A 26,917-nucleotide genomic window follows, 5' to 3' on the forward strand; every position below is an offset into this window, starting at 1 on the left:
GATTTTCTGGGAACACCTATGCAGATAAGACTGGCTCAGGGGATAGGTATTGAGGAAACACAGACAGGCAACAGGATTCAGGATGAGATGGACGTAGAAGACAGCTGTCAAAAGGATAGCATTTCAGGGGCAGATATTGAGGGGACACAGTTGGGGCCATGATTTCAGGATGAGATGAACCTGGAGGAAGGATGTTGAGAAGCCACATATGGGGACAGAATTCCAGGTGAGATGGGTCTGGAAGCACAGATATTGAGGGGATGCCAGTTCAGGGTGAGGCAGACTCAGGGACAGGTTTTGGGGGGCCCTTTGTGGGGTGTCAGCCCGAGATGTCATTTGGGGCATGGAGAAGCCAACAGATCAGGGCAGACATCAGTGGGACATAGTCGGGGAGAGGCACTGACAGGGGGTCACAGATATAGACTCACTGCTGCTCCTCGTGCATTTCAGACCCTTCAAGAGCTGAAAAGCGTGAGATCAAGTGTCCGACTCCGGGCTGTGATGGCACGGGCCACGTCACTGGCTTGTACCCACACCATCGCAGCCTGTCTGGCTGCCCTCACAAAGACAGGATCCCCCCGGAGAGTGAGTGGCTCTGCCAGCATTTGCTTGAACCACAGGGCGTGGCCGTCTCCTGGGGGCTTAGGTGGTGCCCATGTGGCAAGGGGCCAGCCCTGTGTCCTGCCACTGGCTCAGCACCATCCAGACATTCAATTTCCACTCCCCCAAACCACCCGGCCCTAACTTGAGCCTTATAATCCTGGGGACCTAGAGATGCCAGCTTAGCCAAAGCCCCCAGTGACCCCCACAGAACAGAATAGCTGGCATTTTGCAGGAACGGATGATGGAGGGGACAGGCTGAGGTCAGCGGAGCTAGGGGAGGAAGAAGGACACAGTCTATACAGCAACACGGTGACCTCTGGGCTCCGGAAGGCTCACGAGGCTTGCTCTTACCTTTAGGCCAGAAGCAGCAGTTGTGAGCATTAGGTGTAGAGGGTGTGGACATAGAACAGCCAGCTTCTGGGGCTGTCTGATTTCTTCAGGGAGGCAGGGGGTGGGGTCACAATGTGGGCGGGGGGTTCTTAGCCAGGCTAGGGCCTGTGGGCTGGGGCCACCCTGGCCGAGCTGTGGTTTCTCCCTTTAGCCGGGCTCCTTGCGTGGCAATGTTCACTGCCCCCCTCCCCTCTTACAGTCCTGGCCATGCACGAGAACGTGCTGAAGTGCCCCACTCCCGGCTGCACGGGGCAGGGTCACGTGAACAGCAACCGCAACACCCACAGAAGGTACTTGGCAGAGCCAGAGCGCGGTGGGGGTGGGCCAGGGTCTGCTGTGTGCACCCCTGGGAGCCAGGGGTCCTGAGAGACCAGAGGATGGGCTCGAAGGGAGTGAGGAAGGGTCTGAGGCCCTTGTGGCCCACCAGTGGAGAATGAGTGCACCGCGATACTTGGAAAACATCTGCAGACCAGCTCTTGCCCTTTGGGGAAGGGGAGGGTGGGATCTGGCAGGAGCCACAGTGAGCCAGTTTGAGTTACGGCTACTGGAATGGAGTGCTGCACCTCTGGCCACGCTCTGATGCTGGTCTGGTGCTGTGTGCCAGTCTCCATGGCCAGAGAGGCCCTCATCTCAGCCGTGCCCAGCAGCATGGTGGCCGTGGCTGTGATGAGATGTTCAGTCTGGGCCAGGCTCCTGCCTTTGCTTCCATTAGGCATACATTCCGCCGAAGGGACACCCGAGAAAGAGAGAGGCTGCAATGGCCTCATCACCTGTAAACCAAGTGAAGCACTAGCCCTGAGCTCAGTCCTCTCCCTCATAACAGAAGCAGCCCCTCCTTGAGGTCTTGGGTCAGGCTCTTTCGTGAGAAGGGCGCTGTCCCGTCCTGTTTGCCCCAAGCAGTGGGCTGGGGGTCACCCAAGAGCCTGTGCCCTCCAGGGCCAGAGCCCAGGTCTCCAGCCAGGCTGAGAGCCCTATGCTAGCCCGAGCCAGCTAACAGGACCAGAGCCAAGGGGAGGCAGCCAGTGGTGGCTGCAGGACTCATTCCTGGGATAGGGCAAGGAGAGGCAGGACCTGTCCACGCAGGCATCCAGACGGGTGCCTGCCTCAGAGACTTGGGGCGTCCTGTCCATGTCTTCTTTGTGTGTGTCCTTGGCTCAGAATTTCCCAAAACAGACAATGAGCAAGCAGCTGGTGCTTTGAAGCCTGAGCTCAGAAACCTGAGAAGAAAATCCCTTTCATTGGGTACCTTGTGTGTTCCAAGAAGGAAGCTACCTCTAAAAACATGCATTGTGCTGTGACATGGGCAGGACTCCACATGCCGCCCCCGGGCTCCTGCAGGCATCTGTGCCCCACTTTGCTGTGAGCCCCCTGATGCCTGAATGATGCTGAAGGCTCAGATGCTCCTCCTTGTCCTTTTTCTAGTTTGTCTGGGTGTCCCATTGCTGCTGCCGAGAAGTTAGCCAAATCTCATGAGAAGCAACAGCCACAGACGGGAGACCCTTCCAAGACTAGCTCCAATTCTGATCGCATCCTTAGGTGAGTGAAATAAGCCACAAAATGGAAGGGATTCCCTCCTTCAATGTCCCAGCTCTACTGGCCTCCTCCATAAAGTAGGAGGTGGCAGTCACTATGGCCAGACTGAGCCTGAGAGTGGGCTAACTCATGCAGTCCCTGTGTACAGAGTAGGAAACTAGGGCCAGAGGCACAAGACCCGCCCAAGTCCATAGGGTCATTGGAGGAGCTGGGCTGACCCAAGTCCTGTTCTCAATCACCATGTTCCATCCAGGGCCATCGAGGGTCCTGTGGGAGAACTGTTTGATGTCTGTCTCCCCAAATAAGGGTGAGAGGCCAGAGACCCTTCCCATGCCCCCTTCTCTGTGGTCCTTCCCCATAGCCCCTTACTGTGGTCCCCCACCCCCTTCCCCTCCCCTGGGCACCATCCACTCCTGAACCCTCTCCCATGGCCCCCCTCCACTGTGGCCCCACCCCTTCCCCATCATCCTCCCTCAAGGTCCCTCCCCATGGTCCCCCATCCTCCTCCCCCAATCCCCCCACCCACCCCTGGGCACCCATCCCTGGTCCCCTCCCCCATGCCCCCTTTCCTGTATCCCCTTCCCCATGCCCCCCTCTCTGTGCCTCCCTCCCCTGGTGCATGCCTGACAAAATCTCAGCCAGATGAACTTGGTCCCCCTTGCCACCTGATATCCTAGCTCTCTGGCTGGCTTCAGTCCACCTCTCATGTCCTTGGGGGTTTTCCTCCACCTTATTTGCTGCTCCTTGTGGCTTCCTGTCAGTTGTGAGTTTGATACTTTCCTACCTTGATCTAAGTACCAATAGAATGGATGAGGTGGGGGGGGATGAGGCCAAATGGAGGGGGTGGGGTCACTGGGAGGCGGGCATCTGGGATGGGGCATGCCTGGGGGCAAGGCAAGGGAGCAGGACAACCTGGGGGAGGGGCATGGCCAAGGACAGGGCATAGCCTAGGGTCACAGGTCCCCAGGGAGTCGTGGGACCTGGGCTCTCAGTTCAGAGCTACTCCCTGCACAACTGAACCAACAAGCAGCATCATGATAAATGGAGAAAAGATTGAAGTTGTCGAGGATTTCATTTTACTTGGATTGACAATCAATGCCCATGGAAACAGCAGTCAAGAAATCAGATGACACATTGCATTGGGCAAATCTGTTGCAAAAGACCTCTTTAAAGTGTTAAAAAGCAAAGATGCCACTGATGGTACTGAAGGAAGAGGTCCAAGCTGCACTTAGGGCACTGGCAAAAGACAAGGCTCCAGGAATGGATGGAATAACAATTGAGATGTTTCAACAAACGGATGCGGTGCCAAGAAATCTCATCTATGCCAAGAAATTTGGAAGACAGCTGTCTGGCCAAGTGACTGAAAGAGATCCATATTTATGCCTATTCCAAAGAAACGTGGTCTAGCCAAATGTAGAAATTATCAAACAATATCATTAATATCACATGCAACTAAAATTTTTCTGAATATCATTCAAAAACAGCTGCAGCAGTACATCGACACGGAACTGCCAGAACTTTCGGTTGGATTCAGAAGAGGATGTGGAACCAGGGATATCATTGCTGATGTCAGATGGATCCTGGCTGAAAGCAGAGAATAACAGAAGGATGTTTACCTGTGTTTTATTGACTATGCAAAGGCATTCGACTGTGTGGATTGTAACAAATTATGGATACCATTGTGAAGGATAGAAATTCCAGAACACTTAATTGTGCTCCCGAGAAACCTCTACATGGACCAAGAGGCTGTTGTTTGGACAGAACAAGGAGATATTGATTGGTTTAAAGTCAGGAAAGGTATGTGTCAGGGTTATATCCTTTCACCATACTTATTCGATCTGTATGCTGAGCAAATAATCCGATAAACTGGACTATATAAAGAAGAACTGGACATCAGGATTGGAGGAAAATTCATTAACAACCTGCATTATGCAGATGACACAACCTGGCTTGCTGAAAGTGAAGAGGACTTGAAGCACTTACTGATGAAGACCAAAGACCACAGCCTTCAGTATGGATTACGCCTCCATATAAAGAAAACAAAAATCCTCACAACTGGACCAATGAGCAACATCATGATAAACAGAGAAAAGATTGCAGTTGTCAAGGATTTCGTTTTACTTGGATCCTCAATCAAGACCCATGGAAGCAGCAGTCAAGAAATCAACGGACACGTTGCATTGGGCAAATCTGCTGCAAAAGACTTCTTTAAAGTGTTAAAGAGCAAAGATATCACCTTGAAGACTAAGTGTGCCTGAGCTAAGCCATGGTATTTTCAATTGTATCATATACATGCAAAAGCTGGCCAATGAATAAGGAAGACCGAAGAAGAAATGACGCCTTTGAATTGTGATGTTGGCAAAAAATATTGAATATGCCATGGCCTGCCAAAAGAATGAACAAACCTGTCTTAGAAGTACAGCCAGAATGCTCCTTAGAAGCAAGGTTGGCGAGATTATATCTCACATGCTTTGGACGTGTTATCAGGAGGGATCAGTTTCTGGAAAAGGATGTAATGCTTGGAAAAATAGAGGGTCAGTGAAAAAGAGGAAGACCCTCAAGGAGATGGGTTGATACAGGGGTTGCAACAATGGGCTCAAGCATAACAATGATTGTGAGGATGGTGCAGGACTGGGCGGTGTTTCGTTCTGTTGTACATAGGGTCGCTATGAGTTGGAACCAACTCGACAGCACCTAGCAACAACACAAAAACAACTCCCTGCAACTTTGACTTCAGTTTATTTGCCTGTAAAGTGGATAGACTGTTACTGATTGGCAAAGGCTTCTCACGAGGCTTAAATGGGGCAGCGACCTACTGCCCACTGCAGCCTGTGGTAAGGACCTGCTGACCTTCAGTGGTTGTGGCCACAGCACAGATGGCACCCCTGAGGCTTGGGTCGACTGTGTCCTGTACACAGGTAGCCGTAGGCTCTGCAGCTTGGCTCACTGTACTACCTTCTCCTGTTCTGCATGCTTCCGGCCACGCTCGCTTGGTGCACTGACGAAACCTAACTCCCCCAGAGCTCAGGAACAAGGACATGCACTTGAACAATGCTGGGACCTGGGCCAGGGCTTCCCACAGCTGGAGGAGCCCCTCCACCTCTTATGAGGTCAGGCCAGCTGAGGGTTAATTATGCCAGCCAGGTGAAGGGCCCAGTAAGAGCAGCAGCTCCTCAGAAACCATCAATTTTTCTTCCATCACACGGGGTGCTTCCTCACCTACCACTAGAGTTCTGCACTGAGTGACTTCCTGGGGGGCTGAACTCCTGCTGGGCCCTCTCAAGGGCTGACATGAGCAGTTACAATTTGGTGAAGGGGGCTCCCCAGTTCTCTGTCTCAGCCTCCCCTTCTGGCCACGCCCCCAGTACGAGGATGTGGCCAGTTTTCCCTCCGGCCCCCTATAGCTTCCTCTTTTCTCACACATATCTGAGCCTGGCCCACCATCCTTTTCCCTGGGCCCCTGAAGAGCCTGGATTCTGACAGGCTTTAGTGGTGGGATATGGAGTGAGGGGCTCCCTACCTCTCCAACCTCCCGGGCCCTGAGGGGTCCTGCCTAGACCACAGTGTAAGGTGCAGAGGTGGGAGGCAAGCACGGGCCCCCAGGTCTCATCCTCACGGCTTCTGTCTCTGTCCTTGCACCCTAGGCCCATGTGCTTCGTGAAGCAGCTGGAGGTCCCTCCATATGGGAGCTACCGGCCCAGCGTGGCTCCTGCCACACCCAGGGCCAACCTGGCCAAGGAGCTGGAGAAGTTCTCCAAGGTCACCTTCGACTACGCAAGTTTCGATGCTCAGGTTTTTGGCAAACGCATGCTTGCCCCAAAGATTCAGACCAGCGAAACCTCACCTAAAGCCTTTAAATGTAAGTTGGGGAGAATCATCCTTTTTCCCTTTATGCATTGCTTCTGGAGGTGCAGGACTCGTGGGGCAGTCGAGGAGGCCACCCCTTCTGAGTCTGTCCCTAGAAAGCTAGTGGTGATCTCTCCTGGGGGAGGGGGGCTGACTTGGGTCTCAGCAGCCCAGATGCCGCTGCATATCCCTGCTGGCCTGTCTGGAGCCTGAGTCCCGCTGAGCTGCTCTCTCCATCTTCTCCATTAGCATTACATGTCTCCTCAGTCATTCTGGGGAACAAAACCAGGGTGTTTGTGGGTGTATCTGTCCAACAGCTTAACACTGACTTGCCTGATGGGTCCACCTTGTGAGAGAACCTCCTGGTCAACCCCTGTTTGATTCCAACCTGGCTTCTCTCTAAAGAGAGCTTGTGCTTGAAACGGGGTGTCTGCTGCCAGCCCTGAGTTGGGGAAGGCTCCAACAGGCCATCATGGATGGGCACTATCTTGCTGGATACAACGTGTTAGTTACAATATTAGCAACAAATCTGTGTAATTGTACTGACAAGAACGAACCCTGCAAACCTTCAAGAACAATCCTCTCTGTCTTTTCTTGTCGGTTATGTCACTAATTTGTGGACTGCAAGCCCGTTGGCCTGGAGTTTGGATGGAGTGGGGTGGAGACAGGCATCTCTTCGAGGCGGCTGCCAGCCCCTACTTATTGCTGAGCACCGATGAGTTCCTACATGCTAATAATGAAAAATACCCAGCTGATGCAATTGCCAGCTGCAGTGTGACCAGTCTTTCCTTCCTTTGGCAGAACTTACTAAATTCAGGCCTCGGGCCTCCAGCACACGTGTCCCTCCTTCCTGAGGGTCTACTGCAGTGGTGCACATGAGAGTGAACGCACAGTTTGCTTTGCATACACTTAGTCCTTCCAGGACATACCAGTGGTATTGGGACTGCTCAGAAATACCATTTATGGTGCAGGACAGGTATTAGGAGACAGTATGCGAACATGAAATAAATAATAATATTACCTTATTAAAACAGTGACTATCACCGGGCACAAAGAGCCCCGGTGGTGCAACGGCCAAGCACTTCGCTGCTAACCCAATGGTAGACGGTTTAAACCCATCAGCAGCTCTGCTGGAGAAAAGACCTGGCAACCTGCTCCCAGAAAACCCTGTGGGGCAGGTCTACCCTGTAACACACGGGATCACTATGAGTCAAAATCAACTCCACGGAATTACTGGGGACATCAAAGTCAGCCTAAATGTGGTAACACGCTTTCGAGACGTTGCTATAAAATTTTCTTCCTTGAGTGATATTCTCAGCACTACACCCTGCATATAGAATTCTTCGGTCTCTCAGTTAGCATTCGTTTGCTGACAGGTTGTTTTGTTTGAAATATCAGGGCTGCTGAAATGCCTTTGGAGGGTTTTATTTTCTCCCCAGAGTGTGATTTGGCCAGAACCATGGCTGGGAGGGTGGTCTGTGCTAGTGGGCTTCCTCCTGAGCCCCAGCCTGCTTCACATCACCGTGCCCAGCGCCCTCGTGCCCTGCAGCCCTGATATGTCTGCACTTGCTGCCCCGTTCTCGTTGCCTACCACCTGGTGTTGTTCCCTTTTGCAGCCAGACCTTTCCTAAAGGCCTCCTCCCCCAGGCACAGCCCCTCCAGCAGTTATGTGAAGAGCACTCCATCCTCTTCCACAGGCTTCGACTACTCACATGATGCCGAGGCTGCCCACATGGCCGCCACAGCCATCCTGAACCTCTCCACCCGCTGCTGGGAAATGCCGGAGAACCTCAGCACAAAGCCACAGGACCTCCCGGGCAAGGTGGGTCTGTCTGCAGGGCCCTGCTGAGTGGGAGGTGGGAGATTTGCAGAGACTCACTCACTGCCTGCACAAACATCCTTGGGCATGGCCAGTGTCTGGCTGGTGATTATCTCTTCCTCCCTTCCTCCCTCCTGCCTGGCGTCCCCTACAATCTACAGCGTGGATGGATCCTCTCTGAGAGTGCTCTGTGTGCTGTTCCTAAGTGTGATCAGATGGCTGTGCACACACTGTGTCCTGTAGTGAGACTGAGGCCTGTGCACACGCTGTGTTCCCTTCTGAGTCTGGGGGCTCTGTACCTGCTGTGACCCCATGGATCCCGGACTGAGTCTGGGAGGTGTGCACATGTGTTCTTGGCTCAGGTGCCCAGTCTGACCATGTCCAGGTCTCAGGCTAACACTGTTGGGAGGCAAGAGGGAGCTGGAGGTGTCTCCTCCATGTGACTTTCTGGGAATTGGTCCTCAGGGTGTCCTGTTCTTGGCTAGCTCTTGCTGGTGTGCTCAGGGAAGTGTGCTTTGGGCCTCTGTGGTATGACTCAGGGTGCAGCTGGAAGGCACATGCACGAAGGGGCACTAACACAGCCTCCTCTCTGGCGCCACAGCCTGTAGACATCGAGGTGGATGAGAATGGGACCCTGGACCTGAGCACGCATAAGCACCGCCGGCGAGACGGTGCTCTCCCCGCTAGCAGCAGCTGCAGCAGCAGCCCTGGTGTGAAGTCTCCTGATGTGGCCCCACGCCAGGGCAGCGTCAGCACGACCAGCAGCTCCATGACCTCGCCCCAGTCCAGCCAGGCCTCCCGCCAGGATGAGTGGGATGGGCCCCTGGACTACACTAAGCCCAGCCGCCAGCGCGAAGAGGAGCCCGAGGAGGTGGGTGCCACTGAGCCCCATGGTCTCATAGTTGCTCAGAATAGGTGGGCGCAGGAGGTCGTTATAAAGTGCTGCTTTTCCAGGTCACCCCTATGTCCCCAGCAGAGCCTCTGGGGGAGTTCTTATCCCTTGGTACAGGTGGAATCTGGGGCCACCTGCTGGGGACCTTTTGGCCCCCTGGCGCTCAGCAAAGACCATGCTAATCTCTTGCCCCACACGTGTGCACTAGTGTAGGGGTCTGAGGGAAGAGGGAGGAGAAAAACCTACTTCGGATCCTATGTGATCATTTGGAAAAGCTGCTTGCGATGCTGAGGGGCTGGACCCTGAGGCTGGCCTGAGTCTCAGAGGAGCAGCTGGAGGATGTGAACTGAGGCTGTGCTGGGGGACTATGGTTTGTTCTTCCATCTGCTCGTCCAACTGCCTGATTTGGAAAACCAGAACCCGAGGCCTGGGCCGACAGGGCGCCTCTCCACAGAGGTGTGTGTCTTGTGGACAGTTAGCTGGGTGGGGGGAGGGGGGGCCCGGGTGCTGTGGCAGTAGTGTCTTGCCTGTTGGGTGGAGCACAGGCCCTGGAGCCAGAGCAATGGACCCAAGGTTCTCGCCGCACCTTGAGCTGGCCCCTCAGCGTCTCCGGCGTGACCTCTGATCCCCAGGCTGGCCATAGCTAGCCTCACCGTCCTCTATTTGGAGGGGACAGGCCACCTGTATCAGGTCCCACAAGGGGCAGGGCAGCCTCAGAGCCACCACTGCATAAAGCTTCACCCATGACTGCATCTACACAAGGCTTTGGGGACCCCTCAGCACGGAATGTGGTGTCTCCACTGTCTGCTTTCAGCCTTAGGCCTAGAACTTGCTGACCTTAGGGTCCGACCCCAGGGCTGAACGTCCACTTCTTCCTGCACCCTCACTGGGGCTGTGCTGGCTGCCACCCTCCCCTCCTCCTCCTCTCTTCCACAGCCTCCCTCTGTGCTCACACAGCTTGGCTCACCCCGGGTGCTGCCCTGTCCTTGTGGTGCTCTAAGAGGGTACATGACCCGCAGCTCCTGCTTCATTTCTTCTGCGAGACCCCCCTCGTCCTGAGGGTTCGGCCTCCATGTGTCCCCAGCAGGGGCACCTGGAGGGTAACAAGTGCCCAGGGGCCATCTCTAAGCTGTGACCCCCCACCCTCTGCAATTTCAACACGAATAGACATTGATAGCAGCTACGGGTCAGCAGAAATGCCTTCCCCCTTCTTGTCCAGCTGCCTCATTTAGGTGCCCTTCATATTTGTGCCGCCTCTGAACATCATTCCCCGCCTCACCCGGCACCCCATTGGGCTTGTGCCCTGGGACAAGTGCCCCCCTCTGCCCTCCTTCCCCACCACTGTGCCTCTGGTCCCAGGGGAGCTTGTCCAGCACACTCAGGCTGCTCTGGACACTTTTCTTCCTGCACGTGCAGTAGCAGCAACAGTGACAGCAGCCAGGCCACGGGGCTTAACAAGTTCTCAGTGACTCCTCCGGCACACGCTTCAGAGGCACGCCCTGTCCACCTTCACACAGTCTTAGCGGTGCTGTTATTGTACATTGATGAGAAGGACCTGGACCACAGATGACCCCTGAGGCTGCCCGGTCAAGAAGCTGGCCTGGGGCCCCCAATGGCTGGCTGGCTGGTCTGCCGCCGAGCCCCAGGTCAGCCTGTGTTGAATGACCATGACCTCACTCCACACTTAAGTCAGGCATCACCAGGTGCCAAGGGCTAGGCCGGTGTCACAGGCTCTGAGAAGACTTTTACCATGAGGTTGACAAGACATTGCGTCTCATCTTCTTGGCCTTCTGCAGACATCTGTGCAGTGCCTCTGGCTCAGTTCCTGTTCAGGGAGGAAGACGCCAGCAGCAGTGTTAAGGAGCAGCCACATGCTGGCCCCAGAAATGTGGCCTCTGGCTTAGCGGGGACCCACACCTCAGGGCATGCTCCTAAGCATGGAGAGGTCTACCTCTTCAAGAAGACAGGAGGCTAGGAGATGCCTCTCTGGACACTGTCTGAGGGCACCCCTAGCCCAACCACCCACCTGGCTCCCCCGTGGTTAAAATGTCTCCCTGCTGGTTTTTTGCAGTCAGAGCCAGCAGCCCATTCTTTTGCTTCTTCTGAAGCAGATGAGCAAGAAGTGCCGGAAGAGAGTTTTGAGGAGCGGAAATATCCGGGGGAAGTCACCCTAACCAACTTTAAGCTGAAGTTTCTCTCCAAGGACATAAAGAAGGAGCTGCTCACGTAAGTCTCCCTCCTTGGCTGGCAGGGCTCCTCTGAGAACCTTCTATGTCTGGAGGGGAATGCACCTTTATCCAGCCTGGGTCAGCTGGGTCTGCTCATCCAGACAGTTTCCTTTCCCAGGGCCCAATGACAGGCCACCATCTAGCTGATTCACCTTGAGGGACAAAGATCGTGTTGTGTGTGCGTGTGTGTGTACGCATGCACTTGCCCATGTGCAAGGGCATGTTGTGTGTGTGCATGAAGGCATGCGAGGGCTTGTCATGTGTGAGGGTAGGTGAGGGTGTGCAAGAGCATGTGAGGATATGTGCAGGCATATGAGTGTGTGTTCTGTGTAAGGGCATGTTATGTATGTGTGAGAGAGGGTGTGCAAGGATGTGTAAGAGTGAGTGAGAGCATGTGAGGGTGTGTCATGTGTGTGAGGGCATGCAAAGGCATGTTGTGTGTAAAGGTGTGCAAGAGTGTGAGAGGGCTATGCAGGCATGTGAGCATGTGTCGTATGTGAGGGCGTGTTAAGGCATGTTGTGTGTGTGTGAGAGTGTTGCAAGGGTGTGCAATAGTTGTGAGGGCATGTCGTATGCAAGGGAATGCAAGAATTTCAAGGTTGTGCAAGCATATGAGTGTGTGCTATGTGTGAGGGTGTGTCGTGTGTGGACATGTGAGGGTATGCAAGGGCATATAATGGCATGCTAGGACATGTGTGCAAGGGTGTGCAAAGATGTGTCATGTGTGTCTGTGGGGAGTTTGTAAGGAACTGTGAGGACCATGAGGGTGTATTGTGTGTGTGTGCAAGGGCATGCAAGTGTGTATGAGAACTGCAGTGGTGTGCAAGAGTGTGTGAGGACTAGGAGGGCGTGTGAAGTCATGTGAAGATTTATGAGGGTATGTGAGGATGTATGAGGACTGGGAGGGTGTGTTATGTGTACACGAGGGCGTGCAAGGGCTACAAGGGTGCATTGTGTGTGTGAGGGTGTGTGAAGGCATGTTGGGTGTGTACAAGGGAATGCGAAGGTGACCCTTGCCCCACTGCTCAGCTGGCCCTGGTGCTGCCTTTCTATACTACGAGCAATTTCACTTCTCTCACTAGCCCTGGGTCAGTCAGGTTCACATGGGCTCTGAGCTGGGGCACTCTGGGCCACCTCCTTGGAGGACTCCTCACACCCAGATGTGGTACCTTTCTTCCCATTGACCCTAGGTACCAGCCCCTTCTGCACGCTCAGGGCTCACTTCTGGGGTTCCTCCTACCCTGCCCAGGATTCCATAGTTTGGTCTGACACTGTAGGTGCCCCTTCTAGGCAGCCACAGCCCTAGGGACAGCCATCCTGCTTCAGGGCTTGGAGAAGGGATTCCTGGTCTCCTTGTTCATCAGCACATATACACGTGCACACATAGACACACATGTGTATATACCCAACATGTCCCACATGTCAGCACATGCCCCGTGTGCACACACACACAAGCACACGCTCCACATATATGCATATGCATGCACATGCCCCACACATGTGTGCACACTCACATGTGGACACACCCCCACTCATGTGCACGCACATGCACACACCCACACATGTGTACAAACACATGCCCTACACATGTACACATGCATGCACACACCCCACCATGCCTCAGAGGTATCCCCACCTCACATGAAAGTTTTTTAGGTCCCTTTTCCTCCTCCAGTTAAGTTGTTTGGGGGAAAACTGATCAAAGAGGTGTGGGCTCAGCCCAAGGAGGAGGGTGGGTGGCTAAGCCAGGTGGGCACTGGCCTGGGCGGCCTGGTGTGGTGTGCTGCTATTGGTTCTGACCTTCTCTCTCTTTGTCCAGCTGTCCCACCCCTGGCTGTGATGGCAGCGGCCACATCACCGGAAACTATGCCTCCCACCGCAGGTTCGTCTGCCCGGGTCCAGCCGAGTCTGGGCGCTGTGTGGTGGGTCTGCTCCCTCTCTTTCCTCTGCGCCCCCGCCCCCCCCCCCCCCGTGCTTACCCCTGTCTCCCATCTCTTCTCTTTCAGCCTTTCTGGTTGCCCTCTTGCTGACAAGAGCCTCAGAAACCTCATGGCTGCCCACTCTGCTGACCTCAAGTACGTCTGCGCTCCCTGGCCTCCTGTCTCCTGGGCGGCACCCTAGCTGCCCTCACTCCGTGAGGCTCCAGCCAAAATCAGCCTCTCCAGGGCCTCTGCCCTCCTGATCAGGGTGGAGGAGGCAGGGTCACGGAGGGGCCGAATCTGCTTGGCTGGGGCCCCTGCTCTGCACCCCTGCTCTTCACCCCTGCTCTGTAACCCTGCTCTTCACCCATTCCACATCCCTGCTCTGCACCCCTGCTCTTCACCCCTGCTTTGCACCCCTGCTCTATACCCCTGCTCTGCACCCCAGTCTGGCCCCTATTCTGTGTCCCTGCTCCAGCCCCTGCTCCAGCCCCTGTTCTGGCCCCTACTCCAGCCCCTGCTCTTCACCCCTGCTCTGTACCCCTGCTCTGTGCCCCACTCTGCACCCTTGCTCTGTACCCCTGCTCTGCGCCCCTGCTCGGCACCCCTGCTCAGCGACCCTGCTCTGCGCCCCTGCTCTGTGCCCCTGCCCTGTGACCCTGCTCTGTACCCCTGCTCTGCACCCCGCTCTATGTCCCTGCTCCACGCCCCTGCTCTTCACCCCTGCTTTGCACCCCTGCTCTATACCCCTGCTCTGCACCCCAGTCTGGCCCCTATTCTGTGTCCCTGCTCCAGCCCCTACTCCAGCCCCTGCTCTTCACCCGTGCTCTGTACCCCTGCTCTGTGCCCCCACTCTGCATCCCTGCTGTGTACCCCTGCTCTGCATCCCTGCTCTGCACCCTTGCCCTGCACCCCTGCTCTGCACCCCTGCTCTGTGCCCCCACTCGGCACCCCTGCTCAGCACCCCTGCTCTGCACCCCTGCTCTGTGCCCCTGCCCTGTGACCCTGCTCTGTGCCCCTGCCCTGTGACCCTGCTCTGTGCCCCTGCTCTGCACCCCTGCTCTACACCCCTGCCTTCCATTCCGGCTCTGCACCCCTGCTCTATGTCCCTGCTCTGCACCCCCGCTCTGCACCCCTCCTCTGCGCCCCTGCCCTGCACCCTTGCTCTGTGCCCCTACTCCTCACCCCTGCTCTGCGCCCCTGCTCTGTACCTCTGCTCTGCACCCCTGCTCTGTGCCCCTGCTCTGTACCCCTGCTCTGCACCCCTGCTCTGTGCCCCTGCTCTGTACCCCTGCTCTGCACCCCTGCTCTGTGCCCCTGCTCTGTACCCCTGCTCTGCGGCCCTACCCCTCACCCCTGCTCTGCGCCCCTGCTCTGCACCCCTACTCCTCACCCCTGCTCTGCACCCCTGCTCGGTACCCCTGCTTTGCGCCCCTACTCGTCACCCCTGCTCTGCGCCCCTGCTCTGGGCACCTTGGTGTGCCCCTGCACTGTACCAGTGCCACTGACTAGCCTCAGAGGCCGCCAGGGGCTCTTTTGCTGCCATGTGGCTCTCAAATCTGCTAGCCTCCTAAGGGGCACAGGATCTGCCCTGGTGCCTCCAACATCAGCCTTTCGTGCGAAGCCCACTGGGGTTGCCTGGGCGCTACTTTTCTTGCCACTCCAGAGATTTAGGGACAGCCTCAAGTGTCTGGGCTTGTCAATCCTGCGAGGCCCAGTGGCCACAGCCTGTGGCTCCTGCTGAGTGAACCAGGTGCAGAGACAAAAGAGGAGGCCGCCGTCTCCCTGTTCATACCTGCTGTCCCCTATCTGTCCCCACTGCCCTCTGTCCTGTCCTCGTTGACCTTGTTGGTCCCCACTGCCCCCAGCTGCTGTCTCTGCTCCTGGCGCCCAGGCGGGCCTCCCTGCTCACCTCTGTCTTGCTGAGCTGCCTCCTTCTGCTTTTGCTGTGGGCTCTAGCTGGCCTGCTTTGACCAGAGGTTTCCCAGGTGTTGGTACCCTTTGGGGCTGGAATTGGGGGCTGTCCTTGCCTGTGGCACTACAGTCATGTGATCTTGAGCCAGAGTCTCATCCTGGCCACCAGAGGGCCCACTTGTCCCCTCAGTCACTCCCTCTCCCAGTTGTCCCTGCGTGCCACCCCACGTCTCCATATGGAGGCTGTGGGTCCAGGCCCCTGTGTCCTGGCTCTCCCACACTGGGGTGTACAGGAACGGGACACTGCCTCCAAGATGAGGCACTGGGGCTGCTGAGGGCTTTCAGGACCTGAGCTGGTTTGGAAACAGAACAGAAAGCTTTAGATGCCCTGGGGGCTGAGTGTCCCTGGGCCTATCGCCTACCACCTTTGGTCAGAGAGCCCGGGGCATGTTGGTGTTCCATGGCCAGTGGAACCTGTGGTTGGTTTTCGGTAGGGCACTCTTCTCAGGAGTGAGCAGCTTTAGCATGAGCCTATTCTGAGGCCCAGACTCAGCCGTCTTGCATTTCTTGCCCTGTTGCCCTGCCCTGACCCCACTTCCTTCTCCTCCTTTCCTGCCGGTGTTCTTGGTCTCGCTTTTCCTTTCTCTTCTAACTAGAAAAAAGCATGTTTGTGATTTTCTGATCTAAGGGGCTGACTCACTAAGAGCGTGAGTGTGGTAGCCAGACAGGGTGGGTGGAAAGCCCTGGGCTCTGAGCCTGGATGTAGCCTAGCCCGTGGAAGGGCTGGCACCTCCCAACTGTGATCTGGGAGTGGTTAACCAAGCACCTCCTACGAAATGGCCACAAGGAGCCCTCCTTTTATGGAAATGAGTCACTCTCAGCTTCAGCAGTGTCCTTGGCGGCCCCTGACTCCCTCCTGAGGCTCCTCCTCCTGGGGTCCTGTGCCACCTCCCACAACTCCTTGGGTGCTGCTTGTCTCATGTGGGGGTGGGGGTGGCCCATGAGCCAGGCAGGACAGGGCTAGGGTGAGGCCTGTGTGCTGCCAGCCCGGGCATGTCCTTCAGCCAAGACAGTGTGGGAACAGGTGGCCCACAGGGCTGTGGCCACCTGACGGGATATCACTCCTTCATCGCAGACATAGCTCCCTCTCTTGGACAGGGCTCCTGGAAGAGCAGTGGAGTCATCTCAGGGAGGGCGTGCAGTAGGGCCCACTGTGCCAAGGGCCAGGCTCACTGGTGCCCCCAGGCTTACCCACAGGACTGGCCTCCGTTCAGGGCCCAGACCATTGAGTCCTGGGGCATCCCAGGGGTAGCCAGCTGCTGAGTCTGCATCTAACTTTTCAATGCAGCCAAGGGGCAAGGCCTGAGTTGCCTAAGCCCAGAGCCTACAGCATGGCACCACAGAGACTGGGGAGGCCACTGAAGCTCATGCCGGCCTGGAACCACCAGGACCTGGGACAATCAGGAGGCCCTATCTGCCCAGCAGGAGGGTGTTAGAGGAGCTGGGATGTGTGGAGAAGGTGCAACCCCACTTCAAGGAAGTGAAACGGAGATGATGCCACATCCCAAACCTGTGGTGCAAATGTGACCATGTGTGATGGCGGGAGCCAGCATGATGGGAGCCAGCGTGACAGAAGTACAGTCAGGTTCGAGGGACCCACATGCTGAGGGAGAACGGTGTGACTGGTTGGCTGGCTGACAGGCTGACACAGTGTCCTGGAGGCAAGGACCAGGGACCTCTCAGGCCCTGTCCAGACCCTGGTCCTGGTTCCTGCAGGGACTGAGGCTCCAGAGGTAGGCCGCAGAGGGGTGCAGATGGAGCTGGTGCCCAGGAGGCCTTCAGGCACCAGGGGCTGCCCAGTCTCTTTGTACTGGCGGGAGCTGCCCACTACAGGTGGGCTCCACGCAAAAGGCTCCAGCAGACATGGTCACAGCCTCGAATGGGTACTGAGCACCACGGAGCCCTGTGCTGGGCAACTCTGAACAGTGGGTGTCAGCTGGTGACTTTGGCCAGGCCCTCCACCTCTCTAGTCACTTCTGTGTGAGGAAAAGCATCAGCATACCCTGATCCTCCCTCTGCAGGAGTGACAGGCTCCACATGTGAGGCCCACCTAGGTGCCAGCAGGAGATGGAGCCACTGCAAAGTTGGCTTGGCGCCGCCACTCTGGAGTGAGCAGGTTTTCCTCAGTGGATACTTGGAGGGACAGAACCCCATGCTCATGCGATCAGAATGGAGTTGTTACCACTGCCTGTGACAGTCACTCACCATGACGGATGCTGCATCGGGTTTGCGTTTGTGTCGCCCCTCTGCTGGCACTCCCCACCCACTAAAGGAACTGTGGCAGGCAGCGCTATTTTGGCACACTGTTGGTGCTCAATATGGACATTCGTTCACTTGTAACCACGGGTGACATCCTTCCTGTGAGAAAGACGGCCTGGTCCTCAGGTCTGAGCCCGCTCTCCTGGGCTCCCGCGTTTGGAGTTCATAGTCCGTGTGTTCATGCACAGCAGATGGTTCTAGTCCATTCTGGAATTTGACAGACGGCCGAGCCGGCCCAGCTTCTCTGCAGTGGAGACGTGCTTTCCGCACCGGGTTGTCCCTGGATGGCAAAATGCTGAGGTCACTGTATTCAGACACCTTGTTGTTGGCAGGTTATTGGCGTGGCGTTGGCATGCAGCTGGGTGCCATTGGTGACTCTCATTTGTGGAGAGTGCTGACAGAGGGTGGGCCATTTGTGGGACACTGGTGCTGGGGAGGAGGGCAGAGGCTCCCTCCTGGAGTGAGTGGGCCTGTTCACAGGCTGGCCCCAACCTTGCTTCCCTCCGCAGGTGCCCCACGCCCGGCTGCGACGGCTCTGGCCACATCACGGGAAACTACGCCTCACACCGGAGGTGAGCCCTTCGGTCAGGTGGGGATGGGGTCCTTTCCTCAGTGAACCCCTCAGTCAGTGGGGGTGAGGGGTCTTTCCTCAGAGTATGAAGTGTGAACACAACATTGATGGCTAAGGCCTGTTTCCTGTCATCACCCTGAGCCTTGGATGTTTCCAGAACCTGGTTAGGTTTCTCTGCAGTAAGACAGAGAGGAAGGTCAGAGTCAGGGAGCCCCTCTAGAGGGATAAAACTCAGTAGACACAGTGGGGGGCAGAGGGTGGGGGCTACTGGGGCTGAAGTGGCCCCTTTTTCTATACAGCCTGTCGGGCTGCCCTCGAGCGAAGAAGAGTGGCATCAAGATCACGCCCACCAAGGACGACAAGGAGGACCCTGAGCTGATGAAGTGAGTGCCGCTCAGATACAAGGGCTTCCCTGAGCTTGGTCATTATACAAGCTCGGTTGAGGTTTTCTTTTCATTCATACCACTGATTGTCAAGGTGATCGACAGCTACATTAATTCTGCACTTGACACACTGACACCCCAGGCACACAAGCCTCTCACACCTGGGGATGTGAGGATGAGACTGAGAGGTGGCCCTCCAGGCACTCATGGGCACCCCAGTCTGCATGAGGGAAGGTCACACTCATGCACCTGCATGGGACTTTGGTGCCAGTTCCTGAGGCAAAAAGACTGACTTGTACTGCCTGGACCTTGTGTATGACCTCTCAGATTGGGGCTTGAACAATTGCAAGCTCATTTTCTGGTTAGGAACCTCACTTCCCCATCCCCAGGGAGTGTGGGAGGGAGAGGAGGCACCACTGGCAGGGTACCAGTGGGGCTGCACAGGACTGGGGGTTTCCTGGAACCCGGGGCTTGCAGTGGTGAGATTTCGGGAGCCGGCACAGCCACAGGGTAGGAAAGGGGAGCACTCAGCCAAGAAAGTGGAAGGATGGTTTCTCCTCCCAGGGCTTGGGGCCAGTGTTTCTCTCCTTGTGGCAGGCCCAGGCTCAGGGGAGGCAGGATGGCCACTTCCCTGTGGGCCAGGAACAGCCAGGGGCCTTGCTTACCCCTGCCAGGGGCAAGCAACTTAGCTGTGCCAGGGCTTGAGCAGCGTGAACCCTCGGGGAGCATCCCCAACAGCTGTCAGTGTCAGAAGGCCAGGGCTTGTTTGCTTATGCAGTTATTTTTTACAGCAAAGCTGTAATGAGTGTTAAATTACAACATAAATCGTGTGGTTGTTGGCATCATGAACATTGCACACTCAGTGTGGGGTGGGTAAAAGTATTTTTCCTCTGGAAAATGCAGGAATTTGTTTGTGATCATATAAATGCAGTGCTGTTATGGATTTAGCAAGGATCCTGCTGGCAGGCATATCACAGACGAATTGTGCTGCATTTGCAAATGACTATCGTCAGGATCAGCATTTTTCAAATTAACTTGGAAAAATGGTTTTTCTCTTTCTAGTGTGCTGCCATTGCTTTAAAAAGAAAAAAAAAAAAAAAGGCAGGAACTCTGCAGCCAAGTGGAGAGTGTGGATTTGGAGAGCTCAGCTGTATTGGGATGGATGAGACCCTGGCCTCACACGAGGAGGCTGAAAGGCCGCTTGGCCCCTTCAGTGCCTCCGATCCTGTAGGCCCCCAGCCATAAACTTTTACTGTGTTTAGAATTGACCAATACCTTTAAATAGGTGCTGACATGGAGAAACCTTAATAGGTGCTCCGGTGTGCACAGGAAGGCGTTTCCTTATGCAGTGATTTTGGTGGGGCTGGTGGAGGAGAATCCAAACCAAACCCATTGCCATAGAGTCAATTCCGACTCATAGCAACCGTATAGGACAGAGTCGAACTGCCCCAAAGGGTTTCCAAGGCTGTCATCTTTAAGGGAGCAGACTCCCACGTCTTTCTCCAGCTGGCGGAGGAGGGCCCCCTTTTTATGGCATCTCGTGGCTGCACCAATTTGAGATTAAGTCACGTCAGCACTTTGTGGTAAAGCCCTTTTGCCACAGCTTTATAACTCCATAAAAACCGGACCCATCTTGGGGCGATGCCTGGGGAGACCGGCTCCCACTAAGCTCACTGAGGAGCTTGGACCACAGCGCCCCTCCTCCCGATTTGAGCTGTGGAGGGTGAAAAGGCCGGGTTTCTAAGGATACAAGGGAAACACGCAGTCAGCGCCGCAGACGCCTGTGACAGAGCAGCTCAGGTGCTGGTGTGGCCATGACTAGCCCCTCTCTCGTGGCGTGTCGGCTCCGGCGCCGGTTCTCTACGAGACAGACCTGCCTGGGGAATAACGTGGACCCTCAAAGACCCCTCAGGGCCCCTGGCCTAGCCCTTGCCTCCGCTTTGTAGGAATACCGGGAGAATTCCAGAGCGTCTGAGGCCTTAGCTCCGTGGGACAGTGGGAGAAAGAGCAGAAAGGGTGGGGTGGGGCCACGGAGGGCGGAGCGGGCAATGGGAAGAGGAGAGGCAGCGGTGGGGTAGGCGGGGTGGTGGGGCCGCAGAGGATTGGGAGGAGGGGAGGGATGGGGCTAGAGGTGGGGTGGGGCGGAGTCACTGAGGGGGCCGGGAGAGGCAAGGAAGGGGGGCACCCCAAGGGAGAGACGGCGCAGAGGAGGGGGCAGGTCAAGCGAGAGGCGGTACTATGGAGAGGGTGGGGCCCTGGGGGAAAGGGGAGCGGCTGGGCGGGACTTGCGAGGCCCAGGGGCGGGGCGCAGAGCCGGGCAAAGGGAACTGGGAAGGGAGGCCCCTTTTGAGAAGAGGCCCCCAGTGGCGGGGCTACAGTGGGCGGTGCGTGTGTGGGGTAGACCCTGACTCACCCCCTGTCGCCCTTGGGCCCTCCCTGGAGCTCTCCTAGCCCTGGACACCTGACCCCACCTCTGCTCCCCACCCCAGGCCGACCGCGTGTGTGGTGACTTATGACCTCACTTTGTGGCCTGCTGGAGGCTGTCAGCCCTGGGCGCCCCAGGACCTTGGAACACGTGGTGGTGCTGTAATTAGAAATGCAAATGCAGGGGCGCTGTACTTGACTCCTGCAGGCAGATAGTAACTTAGACGGCCTTCGTCTGTGGTCATGAGAACACAGAGGGTCTCCTCCTGGGTCAGACCCTGAATCCTGCCTCTCCCTGTTCCTCTGAGCCCTTCTGAAGTTATCCGCTGCGTTTATGCAGTTTTCATAAGGGATTCTACCCTAACATGCCAAGTTATCCTGAGAAGCAGGGGAGTGGGTGTCTGCACTGAGTCCCAGATGCACTGTGACCATGTACTCTTCCCTTCAGCACTGATGACAGGTGACTACTGCAGTCCCTGGGTGGGGTGCACGTGTCACACCTGGGGCGGTGAGCAGCTCTGTGGTCTCAGCTGGCACTGTAATCCCACTGGTGGTGGCAGCAGGCTTGTCACAGCAAGAACTTGGCCTGGCCCAGAGGCCCCAAGAGCTGGCCCTAGACCTGCCCAGGTGTTGTGGCCACTGGGGTCAGGTGAGAATGCAGGTGCTGACCAGACACCACCCCCTCTGCCATGCAGGGATGTGAGGTGGTGAGGCTGAGGTTAGGCGGGACCCAGCCCTGTTGGTCATCAGCTCCAGTTGCGCTGAGAGTTGATCCAGGAGCCCCCAGCAGTTTTCAGAATTGATGCTTGCCTGGGAGGGTTGGGATATTTAGGTTGCAGCCTTGTACCCTGGGTTCACCTCTGACCTTTTGTGCCCAGGTGCCCGGTTCCTGGCTGCGTGGGGCTTGGCCACATCAGTGGCAAGTATGCCTCGCACAGGAGTGCATCAGGCTGCCCGCTGGCCGCCCGCAGGCAGAAAGAAGGGTCCCTCAACGGCTCATCGTTTTCCTGGAAATCACTGAAGAATGAGGGGCCTACCTGCCCCACACCTGGTTGTGATGGCTCTGGCCATGCCAATGGAAGCTTCCTCACCCACCGGAGGTAATATTCTGCAGGATGGCTACACCTGGCCTGGGACTGTGGGGTGAGACCCCAGAAGGGAGCAGAGAAGGGCTCAGGTGCTGCTGGAAGTTTCTAAGGGGGCGCCAACCCCAAATTGGAGGAAGCCCCAGGAAACTGTGGTGTCAGACTGCAGGGTGTGTTACATTTCACCATTTGTATCTGTGGTACAAGCCTCCCTTCTGCACACCTGACGTGTGCCCACCTAGCCAGGTGCTCTGGGACATGTTCAGGGGTGAGCCCTCCTGAGTTACCCCCTTACCCACCGTGCTCCCTCTCTGTGCAGGTCAGCACCTGGTCCCATCAGAAACCCTGCGTCTGGTCCAGGTCACGCTCTTTTATGCCTTTGCCTCTCCACCCACAGGATTGCCTAGCTTATTCCTTCAGCTAGCACTCAGTAGAGTCCCCTGCCCTGGGCTCTCAGGACAGAGCTGAGAGCAAGCTGCACCACCCCCATGGGCGAGTACTTCAGCAGGGGGATGGAGGCAGGCAAGAAACAAATATAGTCGTGAGCATTTATCCAGCCACCTGGTTGCCTCAGACCTGTCCTGGGCTGTGACCTTACACCTGTCCTGACCTGTGACCTCAGACCTATCCTGATGTGTGACCTCAGCCGGGTCCAGACCTGTTATGACCTATGACCTCACACCTGCCCCGACCTGTGACCTCAGACATGTTATGACCTGTGACTTCACACCTGTCCTGACTCATGACTTCAGACCTGTGACCTCACACCAGTCATGACCTTACACCTGTCCCGACCTGTGACCTGAGATCTGTTATGACCTGAGACCTCACACCTGTCCTGACCTGTGGCCTCAGACCTGTCTTGACCTATGACCTCGCACCTGTCTTGACGTATGATCTCACACCTGTCCTGACCTGTGACCTCACACCTGTCCTGATGTGTGACCTCACACCTGACCTGACCTGTGACCTCAGATCTGTCCTGACATGCGACCTCACAACTGTCTTGACCTTTGACTTCAGATCTGTCCTGACATGTGACTTCACACCTGTCCTGACCTGAGACCTGTGCTGACCTGTGACCTCAGACCTGTCCTGACCTGTGATCTCAGACCTATCCTGATGTGTGACCTTTTCCTTCCAGCTTGTCTGGCTGTCCCAGAGCAACTTTTGCTGGAAAGAAGGGAAAACTCTCAGGGGATGAGATTCTCAGCACTAAATTCAAGACAAGTGATGGTAAGCTATCCCCCTTACCGTCTGTGGAGATGTCCATGTGTGAGACCGTGGGCCTTGGTAACCAGGCCTGGGCACTCAGCCCCTTGGAACCAGTGGAAGGACTGGGAGGCTTGGTGGAAACAGACCCTCCATCTGAGCTGGCGGCTCCTGACTCTGGCTCCGAAACCCATGAAGCCCCTCGAGCAGCCTGCTGTGGCCTGGGGCATCCATGACTTCCCTGGGGCCAGTGAGCTGCGGGTAGCAGAGGAAGCCTCATTCCCGACGATGCAGAGAGCCCTGGCTGCTCCTGCTTGGCCACAGCAAAGACAGGACTGAGGATGGTCACCATCGCCTAGAAACAGGTCTGGTTTATCTCAGAGATCACACCTTCCCACCTGTGACATGGGGCAGGAGACCAGCGACAAAGGCAGACTCAACAGTCTCTGAAACGGGGCTTCCCAGCCTCCTGTCCCAATTCAGGCTCTTGAGCCCACTGGCATGTGGGTCCATGAGCTCTGGAGAAAGATGAGCAGGCCAGGTGTGATGGCCTCTGCTTGACATGGGGCGCTGGTCTGTGCCGCCCTCTGAGGCCCCCTGTCCGCTCAGGGCAGAAGGCAATGCCAGGGCCTCTCTCTGCAGTGCTGGAGAACGACGAGGAAATCAAGCAGCTGAACAAGGAGATCCACGACCTCAGCGAGTCCAACTCAGAGATGGAGGCTGCCATGGTCAAGCTGCAGTCCCAGGTGAGCGCTGCAGCCAAGAGCCCCTCCCACAACCTATGTCCAGCTCTCAGGGACAGCTGGCGTGGCAGGTCCCAGCAATGCCCTCCCTGTTCCTTGGCCTTCTCTCCTGGGAGGTGGAGGACGGCGGAGCCAAGACTGCCGTGAGGGCTCAGCCAGTGGAGGGCCCAGCCACACTCATCCACACAGCAGCCAACGTTGCTGTACTGGGATTCGCACCATCAGGGCTGGGGTACCCTCAGGGTCAGGGGTTCCCCTTAGGGTCAGGGGTCCTTCAGGGCCAGGAGTCCCTCTCAAAGTCAGGGGTCCTATCAGGGTCCGGGGTCCTGTCAGGGTCAGGGGCCCCCTCAGGCTCAAGGGTCCCATCAGGGTTAGGGGTGCCATCAAGGTCAGTGTCCTATGAGTTTTGTGCCTAAGGATGTGACCTCTGGAGCCGGGTCCAGCCATTGCCCGGCCTTCCTCCGCGAGCGTCGTGGCTGCCCTGGTCCTCAGTTTCCAGCCCAGTTTGCTGGGCATGAACATGCAGGGGGAGGGTGTCTGCCTGCCACGCTCGCCTTCTAAAGCTTTGTTTAAGGCCATCGTTGGTATGTTTAGTGAGCTGAAACCCAGAGGTAGCCCCAACACCCCCATGGTGGGGCTCTTTTCCCACTTTACTGATGAGGAGCACAGAGCACAACCACACAATAGGGATTCGAGGTCCAGCCCCACAAGCACTGGCCTAGCCACCTCATCCCCTCCCTGCTCCCCTGGGGTCAGGCTGTGTGCCAGGTGACCCCTCTTTCCCTCCCTACACCAAGCACCCCAGGCCACTGCAGCCCCTTCACTGGCAGTACGACCAACATGCATTAGGGCAGGGTTCCGCCTGTCCCCCAGCCCCTTGTGCTCCCAGAGAGATGGGAGGTGTGGTTGGTGAGGGTGCACATCCCTCTCCCTCTCCAGATATCCTCCATGGAGAAGAACCTCCAGAACATTGAGGAGGAGAACAAGGTCATTGAGCAGCAGAATGAGGCACTGTTCCTAGAGCTGTCTGGCCTGAGCCAGGCCCTCATCCAAAGTCTTGCCAACATCCGCCTCCCGCACATGGTAGGCAGTCAGGGCTGGGAGGGGTGCCCTGTCCCTGGGGTCCTGGTGCTTGACCCGCGGCCTGGTGGAGGCCCCAGCTGCTTCTGGGATCCTGATCCCGTTTACCCGGCCGGGTGGGTGCTGGCCCTTCGGTTCTGATGCCCAAAGCGGCCCGCCATTGTCCGGTGGTGCCTGTGTCACTGTGGGACCAGTATTATGGCTGTATCTATGGGGTGGGAGTACAGAACCCAGGTTTGGTGACCCCAGTGCAGAGCCCTGTGGTGGGCTGTTAACCTGGTGCCACTCTCTTGGGCCCAGGAGCCAATCTGTGAGCAGAACTTCGATGCGTATGTGAGCACCCTCACCAACATGTACACCGACCAGGACTGCTACCAGAATCCCGAGAACAAGGCCCTCCTGGAGAGCATCAAGCAGGCTGTGAGGGGCATCCAGGTCTAATGAGCAGTGTGGGCCACCTCGCCTCCAGACCCAACCTGCTACAGAGGGCCTCCCCCACAGGACTCTGCTGGGCAGCGGTGGGGTAAAATCATGCTGGGGGGCCTTGTCAGGTTTATACAAAGGGGTGCCTACAGGTCAGTGTTCCCCAAGGCCCTGTGCACGGAGGCCATGGGCCACTGAAGTATTACAAAGCAATTTATTTTTGTTTTCTGAAAGACACCTGAAGAGCAGTTTGAAACCTCTAGCGGAAAGCTCAGCGGAAAAGGTTCTCAGGGAAGCTTCTGAAGTTTGCAACCACAGTATTCCTTGTCTGTAGTGGCTGGGAGGGCACCGTGGCAGGAGGCTCAGCGGGGCGCATCTGCTGGCAAGGGCTGCGCGTGCCAGCGTGTTTTTCACAGTTTTGTTTGATTCAGTTTTGTGTTAAGGATAGAACAAGCCTGTCCCAGGGAAAAATTGGGAATGGGCCTCCCAGAGCCACTCTGCTTGCCGCCTTTGGCTCAGAGAGCTTTGACTGGGACGCTTAAAGCCCCCCTGACATGCAAGGAGTGGCCGCGTCGAGAGTAATGGCAAGACTGACCCTGCACCTTCGTGACCAAGTTGTCACGCTGATGCTGCATGGCGGGGGTGGGGAGGCGAGTAGAGTCCCAGTGGGAGACCACAAAGATTTCACTTCCTTTTAGATTCACTCAAGATGCAAAAAAAGACAAATTTAATGTGTTAAAAACACAATGTTCCTACATGTAAATAGAGTCCAAATTGTGACTGCAATTCCGAGTTAGTCTTTAAAAGTAGAGAAATTGCACTTCCTGGAAGAAATAAAAAGTAGTTAGTTTAATTATTCTGTAAATTATTTAATTTTGTCAAGATGTAAGTATTTATATTCACAACCTCCTATGTTAACATTCACTATTTATTTCACATTTTTATTTATTAATTTTATACTATTTTAACCAGACCCCACCCAGGGCACCAGGAAAGGGAAATGAATGAAATTCAAAGCAAAGGTAACTGACTATAAGACCACAAAAAATCTTGATATAACTTCTAGTTATAATTTTGATGCAACCAAGTTATTTTTTATATATTTTGTTATTTATTCTTTTAATAATGGAATTTTTAAAAAAGTATTTTGTAACTGAGGAATTTTGATAATTTGGGGCTTTTCCCCTTGGCCCAATGGAGAGAGAGACTTTTTGGTTTTCTTTTTCCCTTCTGGGTTCCTTTTGTTTCGGCACTGACGGCAGGATGGGGCTCTTTGTTCTTTGTTTATTTACGTGTATGCGGCGGAGTGTGCGCTGGCGTGTCCTCGTGTGTGTCAGTTCTGTGATGGCTACATAGTGTTTCTGTGAAGGAATACTGTCAACTGCAGTACCCGTAGCCTCCGTGTAATGGCAGGCTACTCACCTGTTCTGACAGCTCTAATACTGTGACCCTCCTTCCTCAGGAAATGTGTTAAACCCACAGCACTTCATGATGTATCTGCAGGGTGATTTCCTAATAAAAGTCCACTTCTGA

The 26,917-nt window shown here is 55.9% G+C and overlaps 1 protein-coding gene across 1 annotated transcript in view; it reads left to right on the top strand.

Moving 5' to 3' along the window:
• MYT1 (myelin transcription factor 1) overlaps positions 1-26,917 on the top strand; it is a 36,772-nt gene extending 9,855 nt beyond the window's left edge. Inside the window, exons 6-21 of the mRNA XM_064276419.1 lie at positions 451-585; positions 1,193-1,283; positions 2,416-2,529; positions 6,171-6,385; positions 8,070-8,194; positions 8,793-9,062; positions 11,155-11,309; positions 13,131-13,193; positions 13,318-13,386; positions 17,973-18,035; positions 18,334-18,417; positions 21,720-21,941; positions 23,071-23,162; positions 23,781-23,884; positions 24,821-24,964; positions 25,262-26,917. Coding sequence (XP_064132489.1) covers positions 451-585; positions 1,193-1,283; positions 2,416-2,529; positions 6,171-6,385; positions 8,070-8,194; positions 8,793-9,062; positions 11,155-11,309; positions 13,131-13,193; positions 13,318-13,386; positions 17,973-18,035; positions 18,334-18,417; positions 21,720-21,941; positions 23,071-23,162; positions 23,781-23,884; positions 24,821-24,964; positions 25,262-25,402 — 2,087 coding nt within the window. The 3' untranslated portion in view covers positions 25,403-26,917. The remainder of the gene's footprint in view (positions 1-450; positions 586-1,192; positions 1,284-2,415; positions 2,530-6,170; positions 6,386-8,069; positions 8,195-8,792; positions 9,063-11,154; positions 11,310-13,130; positions 13,194-13,317; positions 13,387-17,972; positions 18,036-18,333; positions 18,418-21,719; positions 21,942-23,070; positions 23,163-23,780; positions 23,885-24,820; positions 24,965-25,261) is intronic.

This window comes from Loxodonta africana, chromosome 24, assembly GCF_030014295.1.
Source record: "Loxodonta africana isolate mLoxAfr1 chromosome 24, mLoxAfr1.hap2, whole genome shotgun sequence".
NCBI classification, from domain to species: domain Eukaryota; kingdom Metazoa; phylum Chordata; class Mammalia; order Proboscidea; family Elephantidae; genus Loxodonta; species Loxodonta africana.